Raw genomic sequence first — 19,972 nt, forward strand, 5'->3', positions numbered from 1 at the left:
AAAAGCTTCATTAACATTCATACATACGATTTCATTACATTATGGGTACCTTTACAATAAAAAAAACAAAATTATGGGTACCCTTATATTCAAAAGATGTCTACTGCATCACAATTCAATTCAAAATAACTTAACAAACAACAAGACAAACAAGACAATCAATGCTACTTTATGGTGATGCATCCTCTTCTTTATTTCATTCAAAACATGCCTAAGACTCAAAACCTCCTCTGTGACCGGATCTTCATCAACCCATTCCCAAAATCCACATCTTCTCCCTGCTCTCTATGAAAAATGAAAAAAAAAAACAAAGCTTTAGCATAAATGCCATAGTTTACACACTTATAACAGAGATTTAAAGAGAAAAGTTTCAATCTTCAAAATTGGCCATTACCAACGAATTAGGGCATGTTCTGAATCTTTTCCCCGAATTTTGTGGTGTAGTGGAGACTCGAATCCGACTTGGGAGCCCATAGCAGCACATGATTCGGTTGTTTGAGGTGGAGGAAAAAGAGGCTTGCGGCATCTTCTTCTCTTCTTCTTCAACTCTTCAATTTAGGGCACAAGAAATACGAGACCTTATGCGAATCTGGGGGTTATAGGCATGCCTCCGGACATGTAAGATGCCAACTAAGCTAAACAGGAAGAAACTGGTAAAATGGACTATTTCTAAACGATAATAACAACCTTACTGGTGTAATACGCATAAAAAATATGTTAGGGACCTAATATGGACAAACAGGAAACCTTATTACTCTCCTAAGTCATTAACCCTTTAGTTTGTTTGCTATTCAAGTCAACAAATTCTAGGTAAGGATAGTGTAAAAAACCAAAATAAATAAACAAGAAATAGTTTTAGGTTAAGAACGTAACGTATCTATAGTTTTCTAACCATATATCCATAAATTTTAATTTTTCAACAATAATAGCAATGTACTTTATATTTTTACGAATAAGGCGATAAAGCAACATTTATTTTGCTACCAATATGGACAATGTTGTTTATTTGCTTTTATTGTTATATAGATATATGTATAAAATTATAAGTACGCTTTTAATGTGTGTAAAATAACCAAGAACATTACTATTATAAGTAAAGAATTGTAAGTATGCTGGTGTAAAAAAAATCTAAGGTGGTTGAGTTGAGTTACACATTATCGGTAAAAGAAAATATAAGTATATTGTTATTGTGGGTAAAGAAATAAAAAGACATTGCCAATGTGGGTCAAGAATAAAATGCATTGCCTATATTGAATTATTGATAAAATAGTAAAGTTCATTGTTATGTTATGCAATATACCCTTAAATATCGAAAAAAAAGTTGAAAAACTAATGTAACACCTGCAAGTTTGGGCTGGATGTTTAAGATATAATAATACTACCTATGTCCTATATTTATCGTCCACTTTTGACTTTTGAAGTCTTTATTTTTCAACTTTGACCTTAAATATTTTTGTTTTTGATATACAATACTTGATGCAAATATATGAATGGACTGTGTTTTAAATGTCTTTTCATTGTTATAAGTTTTATCAAATACTTTATGACATAAATAAAAAATATTTAACGTCAAAGTTGAAGAAAAACTACTTCAAAAGTTAAAAGTTGACAATAAATATAGGATAAAGAGAGTAATAATTATATATTTTATCGAACAATTAAAATCATTGCATAAGGTAATTGTTCTTTATACGCGTTATGAGCTAATAAATATTTATCGTATACACGATATGTAAATAAACATTATTAGTATTATAATGTTGGTAGAAAAACTTAATATAAAATTTATCGTTAAACGATAAAATAACATAAAAAATAAAAGATTATTTAGGTTAAATAATCTAAATGAAAGTCGTAGAAACCGTAATCACGAGCATGTGGATATAAAGATTGCTTAAATTTGAATTCGTATGAGAAAGTTATGATTTTTCGAAGTTCCGCGTTCGACACGATATAATGTATGTGTCATAAAATGTGAGATAGAGTTTGGTTGCTCGTTAAATAAATTTTTTTAAATGAAAGTTGTAGTACTATTTGATACGAAATAGGCGATATAAATAACGTTGAAAATGAAGCTCGTGTACGGAATATACGAAGGAAACTTGGTACCTAATCTTGATATGCAACATCTTTTAGTAGTGTATTTTTTACAGAATTGTAAATTTGAAATAGAATGAGAATTAACCGACAGAGTTTAAATGAAAGTTGTAGTATTATTTGATATGAAATCGAAGATATAAAGAACGTTGAAAAAAGAGCTCGTGTGTGAAAGATACAAACGAAACTTGGTCCCTAAGCTTAATATTCGTCGTCTTTCGCAGTGTAATCTTTACAGATTTGTAAATTCAAAACAAAACGAGAATTAGTCGACAGAGTCTAAATGAAAGTTGTAGTACTCGTCGATACGAAGTCAGGGATATAAAGAACATAAAAAATGGAGCTCGTAAGCGAAAGATACAAAGCAAACTTAGCGCCTAAGCTTGTGGCGCGATGCTTATAAATACAAGTCCGATTTTGGTTCATTCTTGCTCAAATTTTCTCCAAATTCTCGCTAGAATTTCTTTCATTTCATGTCCGATTCTTCTTGGTTCCTAGATTACTTTATCAAGGTTATGCGACGTCGAAGAGCCCGACGAAAAGAAGTTTTCAGAATGGAAGTTCTACCCATGACTTTCCAAGTTTTCGCTAAACAACCTGGTTATGTTTATCGTACTTTAAGTATACCTATATTTATGTTCATAGTCGTTATTATGAACTTATAAATAAGACTTATCAGTAAACCAGTCGTTATATTAATCAATCTACTTACGTGAGTGATGTCTAGGCTAGATCTGTGAGGTGTTTAAAGTGGATTTTCCAAAGAGTGTATCTCTATATACCAAACGGATCCTACGTCTGAGGAAACTAAGGCTTAGTAATATTCGTGTTTAGGTCGTTTATAATTGAAAACTAAAGCGTCAGTCAAAAATCTGACTTTTCCACGAGTCTTTCAGCTTAGTCAGGTGAGTGCATAGTTACTTTCATAAACATGATTTTAATACAAAGTATATATTAAAATGTATTAGATATCTGATGAAAGTTTTGATGGGTTTTATAGGTTATAAGAAGTGTACAATACGGAAAATCACTTAACAATTAGGAAGGCACATGCAACCTATAAATATCTATGTCTGATACTTTGAAGGCAACATACTATGAACAAAAAAACTAGATAAACCCTAATATAATCGAAATCATCAAGTTAGGGTTACATACCTTTGATTTGTTATAGTAAACAAATCACTTCAATCCCTTGTAGTTGTTGGTCTTGGAAAGCTTAACACCAAAATGATGATGCCTCTGATGGCTCCACCCAAACCCTAGAACTCGAAGACAAGAGTGGAGAGAGGAGAGATGTTTAATTTTCGTTCATATGCTTCTTGGAAAGAGTATGCACGAAATTTGGCTCCCAAGTGGTCATATTTATAGTTTAGGTAACTTGCAGACAAAACTAAAATTGAATTGATTAAATAATATATTTAATATCAGTTCAAATCATTTCCTTATATGAAACCACAAGGCTTCCAGAAAGCCTAGAATCCTTGCAAAAACCATCCACCCCTATATTGGTTTTAGAATTTTACTTCATTGCTCAATTATAAACAATTACAATTAAACCCTTGGACTTTTAATTGATTACAATTAATCCTGAATTAATTCCAGATTAATTCTGATTAATAATTAATCACTTCTAATTGATTTCACATTAATTTATTAATCATATAAATTAACAAATCAATTATTTAACAATTGATCACATATTAGTTTATTAATCACATAATAAATTAGTAAATCAACTATCTTGTCACGCTCGCGTTTCCCACCAACATTAATAAGGTGATGTAATAGATAGGGTCAACAATTGAAACATTTTTTATGTAATAAATAGGAATTATGTGAATATTTTGTGTTTCATGATTATTATAATATAATAAAATAGGAAAAAATTAGCCGAATCGTCTGTAAATCGTAAAAATAAGTGCGCCAACACACACACACACACACACACACACACACACACATATATATATATATATATATATATATATATATATATATATATAGAAAGTACACATCGTCCCAATCCCAATAATATAAATTTCATAGAAATCCGACTTCGGCTGAATTAGATATGATTTTTATAAGATATAAAAGTCAGTCGCGCACAAGGAATGTGTGACGTAAAAAGTTATTTAGGTTGATATATTATTTGTGCACCGGAAGTCACTTAATGAATGTTTGCTATGGCGGACCCCGTCTTCTTGTAGGCTGTCTATTAGGAGTTTGGTTCCAGTGTGAGGTGTTGGTTCTGAAATCTCGAGTCATGAAGTTAATTGTAGATGTATCGAGTGATTTGTCAGGTGGATGTACACCTGAGTTGATGAGGGATTTTGATGCAATGTGTGGATGTATCTACAATGTTTATCTAATTTAACCCTGATGAAATCAAACAAAAATCAAATGGTTATTGCATACCAACGTGTATTGTGCATGATCTTAATCTCTTAAATTATAAGGCCTTTATCTTGTGATTTTATTACTCCAAAAACCAAAATCATCCCAAATGGATGATCCAAAAACCAAAAAACCCTAATGGGTGACCCTAAAACCACAAACCCTTCCATATAAAGCAACAAAACCAAAAACCCTTGGCTTGGTGTTTTCGGCCACCTCAAGGCCGAACACACCATGGGAATTCGGTTTGGGTGTAAGACAAAAAGGGTTGACCTAAGAGTGACACCTCATTACTTTACCTTCCTTTAACCATCAAATATCCACACCATGCATGCAAATACACACCAAACCTCCACATATGACACTCAAATGTCCACCAAATAACTAGAAAGCAAACACCCCCTCTCCATTTGAGGGTTTTAGCCGAGGGTCACACACACACACACCAAAAATATATCCTCTCATCCTTTTCTCATTTCTTTCTCTCAAATTCGAGCAAGGGTCTTCAAGGAGTGATTTTCATAAAGTAGTTCATATAACGTGGTAAGTATTTTCGAAAATCCCTTGGCGTTTCTATACATTTTTAGATTAATTTCATCATGTTTACACCTAGTTTTCGTGTGTGAAGTCCCTAGGAAAGATACTCTTCCAAAAAGCTCATCTACTTCACTCAAGGGGGGGGGGGGGGGAGCTAGGCTCGAAAATCACCATCTTCTTCCTTTAAATCCTCTACAAACAAACTGAGGTGAGCTTCATACCCCCATTTTTCGAGTTTTACATGCTTTTAGGGGGGGGGGGGGGAATACAAGTCAAAATACGTTTACCCTATGGATATTTGCATGCATCAACTTGTTTATGAAGTAATATGTGCATAAGTTGTTGAAATCATCATGTATATACACATAAAAATCATAACTTATAAGGTTTTACAAGTCAAAATGTGTTTGTCCTTTGGACATTTGCATGCACTATTTCTATTTGTTTGAATATGGAATAATCCTTGTATAAAAAGTAGATATTACTTGCTTACCACATAAAAATCGTGATCTATGTGGTTACCACCATTTTGATTACACAAAAATTGTGTTTATGGGTTGATACACACAAAGATAACAAAAAACACACACACACACACACACACACACATATATATATATATATATATATATATATATATATATATATATATATATATATATTAGTCAAAATATGTTTGCCTTTTGGATACTTATATGTCTCACTTTTACTATTTGAAAATTTGTATAATTATTTGTATAAAAATGTTGAAGTCACCATATGATTTTATAAAAATCGTGACCTATGAGGTTGGATGGTGAAGTTGACAAACATAAACTATTTTGTGATACAAATATCAACCGGTAAAGTATGAGAAGTTCAAAACTACAAACTTTTGTAATTTTTTCTAAAAATAGCTTTTCTAGTAAAAGTGGTCATATTTTTAGTCATCACTGTTTTGGTGGGTTAAAACCCAAGAATACTATGTTTTAAAAACATATATTACCACTAGACATGATTATAACTGATTATTTATATAAAGTTTCTATAAATAGTTTACACAAAAAGTAGACAAGTCAAACTATAAATGGTATAGTTTGGGTGTCATAAAACACATGTCATAAATCATCAATAGTGTAACTAATTCATTAAACAAGACAAAAGGAGTCGTAGTTCACATAAATCTGTTAAGGCTCTAGTGAGACATTCTCTTCATTGTACCTACCTAGCGTACATTTTAAGTCTTGCATTATAACCAGAGTCTCCTGGAAGGAGAGCGAGATAATTGTGTATAGATCTATATGGGATTGACAACCTCACACCTAAGCTGTTCGCTACAGCTAGATGGTCCAGTTTAGGGTGACAAATATCTACCAATTCCGACACCTGAAGAACATCGTACATACATAACAGTCAAATTAAGCATGGTTATAATAACTCACATAGGGATTAACAATACTATCTTGGTTTACGGGAAGCTTACACTTCACTGGTTTTATAAAAATATAAAGCTACATACTACTTTTCAGTACACTATTCTTACATTTATGGTCTTAGGGTTTAAGACCACAGTTCACACATAAGAAAATATTAGATTTTCTGGAAACATACAAAATTATTTTAAACAAAGCAGTTACAAACCCTTTTCATACAAAAATGCTTATGAACCCACCAACATTATTGTTGACGCTTTTTTCAAAATCACTTGTATTCTCAAGAACCAGTAAACAGGTACCCGAATCTTTTGAGAACATGAGTTGCTGCATTATGGAATTTTACTTTTCAGTCACTTTTGTGTAACTTTTGAACAAACATAATATGTAAACTATGTAAGTTGGTAATCTTAATTGTATGCTGCTTGGGTTGCTATGTTTCATTTATATTCAACTGTTATGATATTATACAATGACGTCATCCGCCCCCGGACGTTTCCGCCGTCCTGGTTCGGGGGTGTGACACCTGTCATTTCTTATTTCAAGGCGATGGGCCGGAAGTCGATTGTGTAAAGGATTTGGGTCTTAAGGAGGTTATGTTTATACCATTTGGAATGAGGCAATGATGGTTGCGATATCTTAACCTTTGAAATGTGTTTCGGGCCGAAGGGTAGAAAAATGAAAATCACAGGCCGGGGTATTGCATGAAATATGGATTTTTGTTCGTGATTTTTTTTAGTCTAAGATATGTAGAAGATATTATGGGGATCTTCAATACCTTTCCGTGGATATAAAGATCGTCGAAAACGGAGTTGGAACGAAGAAGTTATAACCGTTAGAAATTACGAAGGTTTTGGTCTTAGTCTAGTATATTGGGCATACAGGATGTATGCTGGGCATACTAGGCATCCCTGGTACGTTGGGCGTACCAGGAGTACAGTGGGTGTACACGATCAGAACCCAAAACCTATTTTCGGGGTTTGAGCCCTATTTAAGCTCCTTAAGTTCCCCAAACCCATTCCATTCTCATCCTCCACCTCTCCAATGCCCTCCCTTGAATCCATAACCCTAGTTTGAGCCTTGTGAGCAAAAGAAGGTGTTTTTGAGTGCTTTGGAGTGTTCTTGGTGCATCTTGGAGAAGAAGGAACTCTTTTTAAGGAGTGGTGGTTGCATTGGAGCTTATAGATCCAGGCCTTGTTCACCTTGATCTTTATTCTAGAGGTATAAAGCTTCAATCTTGATGATGCATTTCTTAGATCTAGCTAGTTTTGGGTGTTATGAGCTTTTGGTCATTTTAGTGCACAAAGTTTAGATCTTGAAAGATTGTGACCTTCTTATGTATAAAGTTGGAAAATTTATCCATCGATATGAAGGTTGGAAACTTAGACTTAATGGATTAAGTAAGAAAGATGCACTTTTAGTCCCTTTGAAACTTGAAAGTCGAGATCTTGGTTTGTTAGACCATTCTAATGGATAAAGTTGGAAACTTTATCCATTATGGAGCTATTAGGAACCATAAAATTGTGATCTTGGTCCTTCCATCCCTTCCATGCAAGAGTTAAGATGTCTTAAGGAGTTAAGAAGTTAGGGTTTTTGGTATTGAGCACTTAATAGCCATGCAAGACTGTTAGGGCCAGGATCCCAGAATTATGTTCAGGATCCCCAAAAATACTTCAAGATCCTGACTATTATCGTTTATTCTCCTAACATTTATAAGAGTTATATGCTTTGTTATTTTTCTCATATGTGCAGAAATAGTCAGCCAAAGACTTAGTCTCAACGAATAGTCATTGTGACCATGCAAAAGACCCGAGGGACCTATAAGTTGATCTCGAAGGATCCCGAAATTGTCGGACTTCTTGTTATTTAGCTTTAGACTATAAAAAAACACCTGTATTCATCACACTACACACGACACTTAGCAGAAATGCGATACATGTACTTGCTTTTCATACATACATCTCTGTAATCAACATTTTCAATCAATAAAAGTATCAAGACAAGTGATCGTTATCACCTCCCAAGGTTTTATGCCGGAGATCCTATCAAGGATCAAGGGCTTTCCTTGTAAATCACTCGTGTTACTTTGAGCATTGTTTCATATTCATTCTATTCTGAACATTACAACCTCTCATACGATTTGGTTGCTTATTGATTGTTCATTTTTTACCAAGACTATTTGGTGCCCACCATGGGGCCGTGGTATTCAAAATCCTTTGAAAAGTCATGTCTACACAATCGACCCTGTCCTCTTCCTCAATTCCTCCTATTTCCTCCAAAAAGGCAAAAGCCTTCCACCACCTCCGGTTGTAGCTCCTAAGAAAGCCTTAGAAGCACCGAAGAAACACACCTCTCCGGTTGTTACCCCAGGACTCCAGGATCCTCCTGTGCTGATTTCCACCAATGAAATATTTTCTATGATGAAGAGACTAGAACGACAAGTCACCCAATAACAGGAGGATAACATGACAATTCTCAAGGAAGTGGAGAGAATGAGGACAAAAATCCACAAGCCTCAGGAAGAAGCACCCTCGATCTTGCAGCCCAAGATCCTGAACTTTGACAACACGGGATGCTCAGCGATTCGCTGCGATATAGGATCCACAATATCGGCCTCTGTTGCCGTCTGGGGAGCGACTCCGAGTGAACAAGCCTATATGATCCAGGATCCCAACAAAACCTTTATTACTCCCAAAAACAAGGATCCTGGTAACCCTGTCAATAATAATATATTTACTACTAACTCAATCGATCTTGATACAGGTTTAAGCCTGATCATGGCTAAGGAGCTCCATCAACTAAGACAAATGATCTCGAGCATGCCTGGAGTAGTTCAGCTTGTACCAAAAGTATCCCCTACAAGCCATAGGATCTCAAGATTTGTTCCGGAAATAGCTGACACCGAAGTCCCAAAGCACTTCCAAACCCCCAACATGAAGCCTTATAACAGGACTACAGATCCTGAGGAGCATGTGGCACAATATAGGGAAAGGATGGAAATCATTCCCATTCCCAATCACTTAAAAGAAGCTTGCCTGTGCAAGGGTTTTGGTTCAACCCTCACGGGATCAAATTTAAAATGGCTCCTTAATGTTCCTCCTAATGCTATTACATCATTTTCTCATTTGATTAATTTATTTAAAAATCAATTTTCTTGTAGCAGAACATTCGAAAAGATCACTAGTGATCTCTATCGGGTGGTCCAGGATCCTAAGGAATACCTTAGGACTTTTGCGAACAGGTTTAGCAGGGAAGCTCTAGGTATCCCCAACATAGACACGGTGACTGCAGTTGAAGCCTTTAAAATAGGCTTAAATAAGGATTCTCCCTTCTTTGAAGACTTCGTAATGACTCCGTGCAAGAGGATGAACGAAGTCAGAAGCAGAGCACTAAGGTTCACCAGACTCGAAGAATACAAGGAGATCCAAAAGAGGAGAAAACCACCAAGCTCTTATGGTCACCCCAAGAAAGGCTAACTCCTCGGCCCAAAGATCTTATAAGTCAAAATCATATTCCAAACCTGACCATCATAGGGCTAACGCCCTTGAAGATGAGGGAGATGAAGAAGATTTTCCTAAAATTACTGACTATTGTTTTTCTGTGGATATTTCAAGTATAATATTTGCTATGCAGGATCTTGGAGACAAAGTAAGATGGCCAAGAAAAGGAGAAAAATCCACCGCTTGGAAAGACAAGTCCAAATGGTATGCATACCATGAAGACTTTGGTCATATCACAGAGGATTGCATAACTCTCAGGAAGGAGATCAACTACCTCCTAGGAAAAGGATACCTCAAAGAAATCCTTGGAAGAAGAAATGAGAGATCCAAAGAAAAAGATCAGGATCCCCAGAAGATCGTCGACAGACCAGGATCCCCCCTGCTGAAGCTAAGGTAATCAATGTGATCTCTGGAGGATCTAACATTTGTGGTACCTCTTATTCTATAGCAAAGAGGCACGCCAAGGTATCCAAAACGGAGAAGGAAAAAGGACCACAGAAGAACACATCAATCACAAATGAGAAGGAGATCACCTTTGAAGAAGCAGATAGACAAGACATCCAAGATCCTCACCATGACGAATTGGTGATCCTTCTCTACATCGCCAACCATTTCGTCAGAAGGATCCTCGTCGATGGAGGATCCTCAGTCAACATCATACTCCTGGACGCGTTAAAAAGAATAAATATCCCGGAGTCTGAAATAGTTAGAATATCCTCAGTACTGATTCTATTCAGCGACGGAACCAAACACACCGTCAGCGAAATAAAGCTGATTATCTACATAGAGGGGGTAAACTCTATACAACGTTTTGTGTAATTGATATGTTATCCTCTTATAATATTATACTAGGAAGACCATGGATTCATGAAATGGAGGCCGTCCCATCGACATATCATCAATGCGTAAAGATGCCCACCCCATGGGGGACAGTGAACATCATAGGAAATCAACAGGAATCCAAAGAATGATACAAGACTTTGATGAAAGCCTCGACGATACCATGAAAAGCATAGAAATTATAGCAGGGGCACAAGACGTATTGGAAACAAGAGAAAAAGACATAAAAGAAGTGCCCCTGAACCTTGAGGATCCTGAAGCCAAAGTTCTCATAGGATCCTCAATGCCTGAACAAGTCGAACATGATCTTATAAAGTTCCTCAAAGCTAGAAGCAAGACATTTGCATGGAAGCATGAAGACATGACAGGTATAGACAAAAGTATAATAACCCATAAACTTAACATTGATCCATCTTTCATACCAATACACCAAAAGAGAAGGAAATATGCACCAGAAAGAAACCAAGTTATACAAGAAGAAGTAGAAAAACTTCTCAAAACTGGGATGATCAAGGAGGTGAAATTCCCAAGATGGCTAGCTAATATGGTCATAGTACAAAAGAAGAATGGTAAGTGGCGAGTGTGTGTAAATTACACGGACCTTAACAAGGCTTGTCCCAAGGATCCTTTCCCTCTACCACACATAGACTCCATGATAGACGCGACATCGGGTCATGAATTATTGACACTCATGGATGCATCAGCAGGATTCCAATAGATCCAGATGGAACCATCTAACCAAGAGGACATGACGTTTATAACTCCAACAGTTATCTATTGTTATACTGCCATGCCAATTGATCTTAAAAATGTAGGTGCAACATACCAAAGGCTAGTCAACAAGATGTTCAAAGAGAAACTAGGGGACACCATGTAAGTCTACATCGATGACATGGTGGTCAAGTCAAAAAAAGCTAAGGATCACCTCAAGGATCTCGAAGAAGCCTTCGACATCCTGGACGAATATAACATGAAGCTAAATCCCTCCAAATGCCACTTTGGGATGAGATCTGGTAAGTTCCTTGGATACATGGTGACCAAAAGAGGAATTGAAGCAATCCCGGAGCAAATCAAGGCCATCCTCGATCTAAGATCACCATCCTCGGCAAAAGATATTCAGAGACTAACAGGAAGAGTGGCAGCCCTAAACAGGTTCATCTCAAGATCCTTAGAAAGATGCAAGCCTTTCTATGACATCTTAAAGAAGAACAAAAGATTTGAGTGGACCCAGGAACATTAAGATGCTTTCCAAGAACTTAAAATATATTTAAGTTCACCACCCCTATTGGTAAAACGTTAGACGGGGAACCACTCCTTCTCCACCTCTCAGTATCCTCAAACACATTGAGTGCAATGTTAGCTAAGGATCTTAATTGGGACCAACATCTCATCTACTATGTAAGTAAAAGTCTCCTAGATCCTGAGACTAGGTACTCCCACCTTGAAAAACATATACTTTCATTAGTAATTTCTTCTACTAAATTAAGACACTATTTTGAACACACCCTATAACTGTAAGAACTAACTATCCCATTATGAATGTTATGAGAAAACAAGAAATGTCAGGAAGGATGGGAAAGTGGTCCGTGAAATTAAGCACATATGACATAAAGTATGAGCCAAGATCTGCTATAAAGTATCAATCACTGGCATACTTTGTGGCTGACTTTAGTGATGATCTAAGAGTTAAAGTAGAAATAGAAGCCAAACAATTTCTAGAAGAAGGGAACATGGGAAGATGGACGCTATTCACAGATGGAGCATCAAACCAAAGAGGAACTGGCTTTGGGATCATACTAAAACCTCCACAAGGGGACATCCTGGCCCAAGCAATCAGCTCTGAGTTCAATGCAACGAACAACAAAGCAGAATACGAGACACTACTAATGGGATTACAGCCGTCCAAAGATCTTCAAATCAAGGATCTTCAAGTATACGTCAATTCTTTACTATTGACTAACCATTTTAATGGATCCTATGCAGTAAAAGGAGAGAAATTAGCACTGTACCTCCACATCCGCAAAAACTTCGCCACAGAATTCGAAGCATTTAGCCTAAACCAGGTTCCTAGAGAGGACAACACTGAAGCATATGCTTTAGCCAGTCTAGGATCTTCCCTAAGGGTCCCGCCGGAAACCAGAATCTCGATAACCCACGTGTTGATCCCATCGATCGAGGATCCTGCCAAGAGTCTGAAGGACCCCAACGATCACGTGGAGACTACTAACATCGCTGCAGTCGAAGATCCCGATCCGACACTTCTATATCAGAATCCTAACATCAAGGATCCTTCTCCAACCTCAGGATCCTGGATCCAGCCCATTATGGAATACCTCTAGAATGACATGATCCCTAAAGAAGAAAAACGTGATACGGAATTCAGAACAAGGGTCTCAAGGTTTGATATAATCCACTGTAAGTTATGCAGAAAATCTATGGCAGGTCCGTACCTTAGATGCTTAGAAGATCATGAAGCTGTAGAAGTACTAAAGGATATACATGAAGGAGACTGCGGCAACCACACTGGGGGCAGATCCTTATGCTCCAAAGTGTTGAGGACATGATACTACTGGCCAAACATGAAGAGAGATTCCTTCCTTCATGCTAAAAAATGTGACGCTTGTCAAAGACATAGCTGATGGGTTTTGAGCATTCTAACACTCCTATGGTGTACATGCAACCCTAGAAACCTTGGATCTATGTTTGACTAAGATACATGCAAATAATTATTTTTCCAAGGTTCTTATCCTAACTAGCATGGCATGGGGTACTTGAATCAAATAAAACTAGTAGAATTACTTACCTTGTAGTAGTAGTTGATTGCTTGGAGTTTGAGAGCCTAGCACCAATAATGTGGATGCCTCAAATGGAAGTCACAAATCACCAAAAACTTGGAAACTTGAGAGAATAGTCACAAACTTCTTGAAATCGGCCCTCTTAGTTTACACACATCAACTAGTCCTATTTCAAGAACCAAAGCCTCCTTTATATAGTGTGGTGGATTAGGGTTACATCCATGTAAACCCTAATACCCATGTCTTTTCATTTCCATGAGATCCATGGGTTAAAGCTCCATGGAGTATCCATGGACTTTCCATGCAAGCCTAGCCCATTCCAAATAAGCATTAGCCCACACTATATAAATACAAGAGCCCATATTTAATTAGTCATACTTTTGATCTCTAAATTAATTCTAAATTAATTATAGATCAATACTAATTAAATAATATGATTTTATATTAATATATTAGGACTTATAATATATTATAAATCATAACTTATACTATTCTCAAACGATTATACATAAATTGTTCGGGTGAAGTGCAACCCAAATGGACCATGCCGGGTCGAGTCAAGTACATACCAAATATAGTTATGGACTTAGACACTATATCCAACAGTCTCCCACTTGGATAAGTTTAATAACTATAGTTGCAAGTATGACTTCAGGAACCGGTCAGCAATCGTAGCTCTTTAAACGCTGTTGAACTATGAAGCGCCATTTTAGATAAGTGATCATATAATCCTCTGTTCTAGATATCAGCCGGACAAATACATGGAACATGGTCTTGCTTATTGTCCAACATTTGTTTCCCGATTTCCGATTTGTTTGACATAGAACTTAACTGAACACATCAATTTAGTTCTGACCGGGCCCGGTACATAGGTCAAAACAAAATCATCGAGGGGCCCAGATATCGCTTCTAATCCTAGAAGGAACAGATAAACTTCGACTCATATGTTTGCTCTACTACTTGTTGAACTACACACAAAGGCACGGTTTATAACATCGAGTTACCAATGCGTTTTCGTGCAATCAATGCATAACCAACTCATAGGCAACAAATCATATCTCTAGGTTTGAAGACTTATATGATATTACCGTCTCACGATTACTCGAGATAAATTCCATGAAGTGATACAAGTGAGCGTGGGTTGAATCCAATACTCAGAACTTATGAGCACTCATGAGTGCTGTAGCCCCGCTTTGTCTAACATCTTAGACCTCTACAAGCCAACCCATGACAGTCTTGATTCATATCTACTTCCAACATATGACCGACTGTGGAGAGTTTGAATAATATGATATAAACCATAACATAATTATTCTGGAAGTCAAAACATGCAAAAAGAAATAATAGTAAACGATTGACAAGAGATAGCAACACTTTACTCATAAATAACAGCTTTGATTTATCATCAAATGTCAATTACATTTTACAAATTTCAAGATTATTTAACTACTAAAACTAATATCATCCTTCAGCCCTATGCTCCGAGCATGCTGGAGATGCTTAGCCCGAGTTAGTCCCTTCGTGAGGGGATCTGCTGGGTTCTCATCCGATGATACCCTCTTTGCCACGAGGATTCCTTCTTCTATTCGATGTCTGATGAAGTGATATTTTCTGTCAATGTGTCTGGATCTCCTATGATCTCTTGGTTCCTTAGCTAAGGCAACCGCACTATTGCTGTCACAGAAAATCTCCATTGGCTCCTTTATAGCTGGTACAACTCCAAGGTCTCCGATGAAGTTCTTTAGCCATATAGCCTCCTTTACTGCCTCGCTTGCTGCTATATACTCTGATTCACAAGTGGAATCAGCCACTGTCTCCTGCTTGGAACTTTTCCAAGTAATTGCCCCTCCGTTTAGAGTAAAGACCCAGCCCGACTGAGAGCGGAAATTTTCCCTGTCAGTCTGAAAGCTAGCATCACTGTACCCTACAACTCTCAAGTCCTCATTGCCACCGAGGGTAAGGACCCAATCCTTAGTCCTCCGTAGGTACTTAAGGATATTCTTTACCGCGGTCCAGTGTGCCTTGCCAGGGTTCCCCTGATACCTGCTAACCATGCTCAAAGCAAAGGCTACATCAGGTCGAGTACACGTCATAGCATACATGATTGATCCTACAGCTGAAGCATAAGGTATTCGACTCATTTCTGCTATCTCAGCCTCAGTACTAGGGCTTTGTGTCTTACTCAATCTGGCGTTACTCTGGATGGGTAACTCTCTTTTCTTGGAGTTATGCATATTGAACCTTTTCAACACTTTGTCCACATAGGTGCTTTGACTAAGTCCAATTAGTCTTTTACTCCTGTTTCTCAAAATCCTTATCCCTAGGATATAGGCAGCTTCTCCAAGGTCCTTCATAGCGAAACACTTCCCAAGCCAGGACTTTACTTCCTGCAGGGTTGGGATGTCATTTCCTATGAGTAGTATGTCATCCACATACAATACCAAAAAGCTGACTATACTCCCACTAGCCTTGATATAGACACAAGATTCATCTTCACTCCTTGAAAAGCCAAATTCTTTGACTTTCTCATAAAAGCAAAGATTCCATCTGCGAGGTGCCTGTTTTAATCCATAAATGGATTTCTCGAGCTTACACACTCTACTGGGGTACTCTGTACTGACAAAACCCTCTGGCTGAACCATGTAAACATCTTCAGCCAAGTTTCCATTAAGGAAAGCGGTTTTGACATTTAGTTGCCATATTTCATAATCATGAAATGCAGCAATGGCTAACAGAACCCTAATAGACTTAATCTTGGCCACTGGTGAAAAGGTCTCATCATAATCAACTCCCGGAGTTTGAGAATAACCCTTTGCAACCAGTCGTGCCTTATAAGTGTGTACATTACCATCCATGTCGGTCTTCTTCTTGAAGATCCATTTGCACCCAATTATCTTACGATCAGGTACATTGTCATCCAAGTTCCAAACTTGATTGTCATACATGGACTGTATCTCGCTATCCATAGCCTCTTTCCCTTTAGCAGCCTCAGGGCCTGCCATGGCTTCCGTGTAGCTGTTAGGCTCATCCAGATTTACTAGTGTGTTATCACTGATAAGTGTCTCACCTTCTGCAGTAATATGAAAACCTTAATAATGCTCAGGTGCATTCCTAACTCTGGTGGAACGCCTCAGAGGTATAGATTCTTCAGTCGGCTCAACAGGAGTTTCCTCCTCAGGTTGAGGGCTAGGGTTTGAGGTTCCTTCACCACTTGACTCTTGAATTTCCTCAAGGTCAATTTGCCTCCCACTGTCTCCTTGGCTCATGAATTCTCTCTCTCGAAAGAATCCTCTTCTTGCTACAAAGACCACATTATCAATGGGTCTGTAGAAGATGTAACCAAAGGATTTCTGTGGGTAGCCGATGAAAATACACCTTTCGCTTCGGGGTTCGAGCTTATCGTGAGTCTCGCGTCTCACGAAAGCCTCGCAACCCCAAATCTTGATGTGGTCTAGATTGGGAACTTTTCCAGTCCACAGCTCGTGAGGTGTTTTGGCAACCTTCTTTGTAGGGACTAGATTAAGGATATGGGCGGCAGTCTCTAAGGCATACCCCCAAAATGAGATTGGTAGTGAAGCTCGACTCATCATGGAACGAACCATGTCCAACAAGGTCCGATTGCGCCTCTCAGCTACACCATTCAACTGTGGTGTCCTAGGAGGTGTCAATTGTGAGACAATCCCACATTCCTTAAGATAGTCTCAGTACTAAGATACTCACCACCACGATCGGATCGAAGCATCTTAATGTTCCTGCCCAACTGATTCTCCACTTCTTGCTTAAACTCTTTGAATTTCTCAAAGGTTTCTGACTTATGCTTGATTAGGTAGACATATCCATATCTACTAAAATCATCAGTAAAAGTCACATAGAACCGATTAGCATCTCTTGTGGCGGTTCTGAAGGGTCCACACACATCCGTGTGTATGAGGTCCAACAAACCTTCACCCCTAGCACAAGTGCCAGTAAAAGGTGACTTTGTCATTTTACCAAGCAAACAAAGTTCACAACTATCATCTGACTTTAGGTCAAATGACTCCAAGACTCCATCCTTTTGGAGTTGGCCTATGCGTTTCTTGCTTACATGTCCAAGACGACAATGCCATAAGGATGCTTTATCTAAGCTAGTGGAAGAGTTAATACACAATACATTATTTCCTAGATTATCTACAACAGATACAGTTTCATACACGCCATCACAAGGTAATGCTTTAAAATAAAGAACATTATTAAAGAAAGCATCAATACTACCATTATTATTATCAAAATAAAAGGTAAAACCGTGTTTATACAATGCATGAAAGGAAATAACATTTCTTGCCATTTCTGGCGAATAATAACATTTATTCAAATCTAATGTAAACCCACTATTTAGCACTAAGGAATCAACTCCTATCTTGGTGACAGGTGAAGCTTTCCTGTTTCCCATGATCAAGTTTATCTTTCCCTGCTCCACATTCTCACTTCTTTTTAGTCCCTGCAAATCACAACATATGTGAATACCACAACCTGTATCAAGGACCCAAGACTTAGAATGAGGTGAGTTATTAGACAATATAGTGTATATACCTGCATGGTTGGGTTTTACTTTCCCATCCTTCAAATCTTGCTGGTACTTTGGGCAGTTTCGCTTCCAGTGCGACTTTTCATGGAAATAGAAGCATTCAGCCTCATTAGGGTTAGCAGAAGGAGTGACAAAACCTTTCTTGGTTTTGATTGAAGAGGAGCCTTCAAGGGTCTTACCCTTGGTACCCTTAGAAGGGTTCTTTCTCTTCTTCCCTTTGCCATGCCCGATTGCCAAGACATTGGCCGCAGTTGGAGTAGGAGTAGGAGTAGTAACAACCGACTTACCCTTTAGACCACTTTCGGCGGTCTTCAAGAGTCCTTGAAGTTTGCTGAGGGTGACTTCTTCCTTGTTCATGTGATATGTCATGCGGAATTGATCATAACACGATGGCAAGGAGTGCAAAATGATGTCTATTGCTAACTCCTCAGGGAAGTTCACATTCAGCTTCACTAAACAGTCCACATACCTTTGCATTATCTGCATGTGGCCCGTGATGGGTTCACCATCCTTCATTCGGGTTGTTATCATGGAGGAGATTATTTCATATCGCTCTTGACGAGCACTTTGATGGTAGCGGTACATCAAGTCCTGGTGCATCTCAAAAGGATAATAGTCCTCATAGGACTTTTTGGAGCTCGGCTGTCATGGTGGCCATCATGATGCATGCCACTTTTGTAGCATCTCTTTCATGTACCTCATATTCAGCAAGCTCTTCAGGAGTAGCAGTTGGCTCGGGTACCTTCAGCTCCTTGTCGAGAACATATTCTTTGTTCTCATACCGAGTGACCATCCTGATGTTTCTGATCCAATCTGTAAAGTTGGACCCATCAAAGATGACTCTCCCACAAAGATTCATGAGAGAGAAGGAGCTAGTAGGGTTTGAGCCAGAAGCATTGTTATTGGAAGACATCTGAAAAGAAGAGGGAATAGATTAGATTAGATATAGAGATAGTCCTTAACAAAACACCCAAATGTAATATTAAGGCTAGGACCCAACACAATATTTTATAACTTAGAAGAGGGATGCCGTAATCTAAGCTATAAGATATTTGAAGGTAGGTGAATGACGATTCACCAATTTCTACCATGAAAAACGAAATATTTAATTAGGTTTTAATTAGTTTAGAAACTCCTAGATTCTTTGAGATTCATTGAACTTTCTTCAATGACATGTTTCAATCTCGAGTGTGCCCTTCAAGTTTTGTGACTGGGATGCCGAGGATCACAAAACAAGGTGTGAAGTAACCATGCAAATTACTTGGTACCCTTAATGTATTACCCCTCAATCGATGTGCCGGTTAACCACACACGCTCCATCGATACTATGATAAACATTAAGTCACCCTTTACCTACCTTGTTAAGTTCAAGTTAGTGTGCCGGTTAACCACACATGCTCCACTAACGACTTAAACAAAGTGTAAAGTGTAATTTCATGGATTAGCACCTTATTCACATTTTCCTAAAATAACTAAGATTGGGAATTCAATAAAGTTTAGTTACTTTAGTATTATCATTATACTTTTAATGAGAATTTATAAGTCCTTGTCCTACCCGTTCGGCTAACGACCCTCCACCGATCAAGGAAGCGGTGGGTGAGAGTGGACACCCATTAAGTTGCCATTTTATAGGCAACAACCTTATACCCCCCTTATAGACCGGCTTCGTGAATGAGGCGTAGTAGCGGTAAGACGACTTGATCTTATACATATATAAATATTATTAAACTTATAATATTATAAAGTATAAGGGTTGAATTTTAACTTTTAAAATTCTAGGGGTTGGAACTAAAGTTTTTTAATATGACTTTACATGTTCCAAAACTTGAG

At 37.7% G+C, this 19,972-nt stretch overlaps 1 protein-coding gene across 1 annotated transcript; it reads left to right on the plus strand.

Moving 5' to 3' along the window:
* Positions 1–12,318: 12,318 nt before the first annotated feature.
* LOC145131888 (uncharacterized) lies at positions 12,319–13,122 on the plus strand. Its single transcript, XM_079066531.1, has one exon. It carries the CDS (start codon positions 12,319–12,321, stop codon positions 13,120–13,122), a length of 804 nt encoding a protein of 267 aa, XP_078922657.1.
* Positions 13,123–19,972: the final 6,850 nt, after the last annotated feature.

Source organism: Lactuca virosa, chromosome 8, assembly GCF_052849685.1.
Source record: "Lactuca virosa cultivar CGN04683 chromosome 8, Lactuca_virosa_CGN04683_v6, whole genome shotgun sequence".
NCBI lineage: Eukaryota > Viridiplantae > Streptophyta > Magnoliopsida > Asterales > Asteraceae > Lactuca > Lactuca virosa.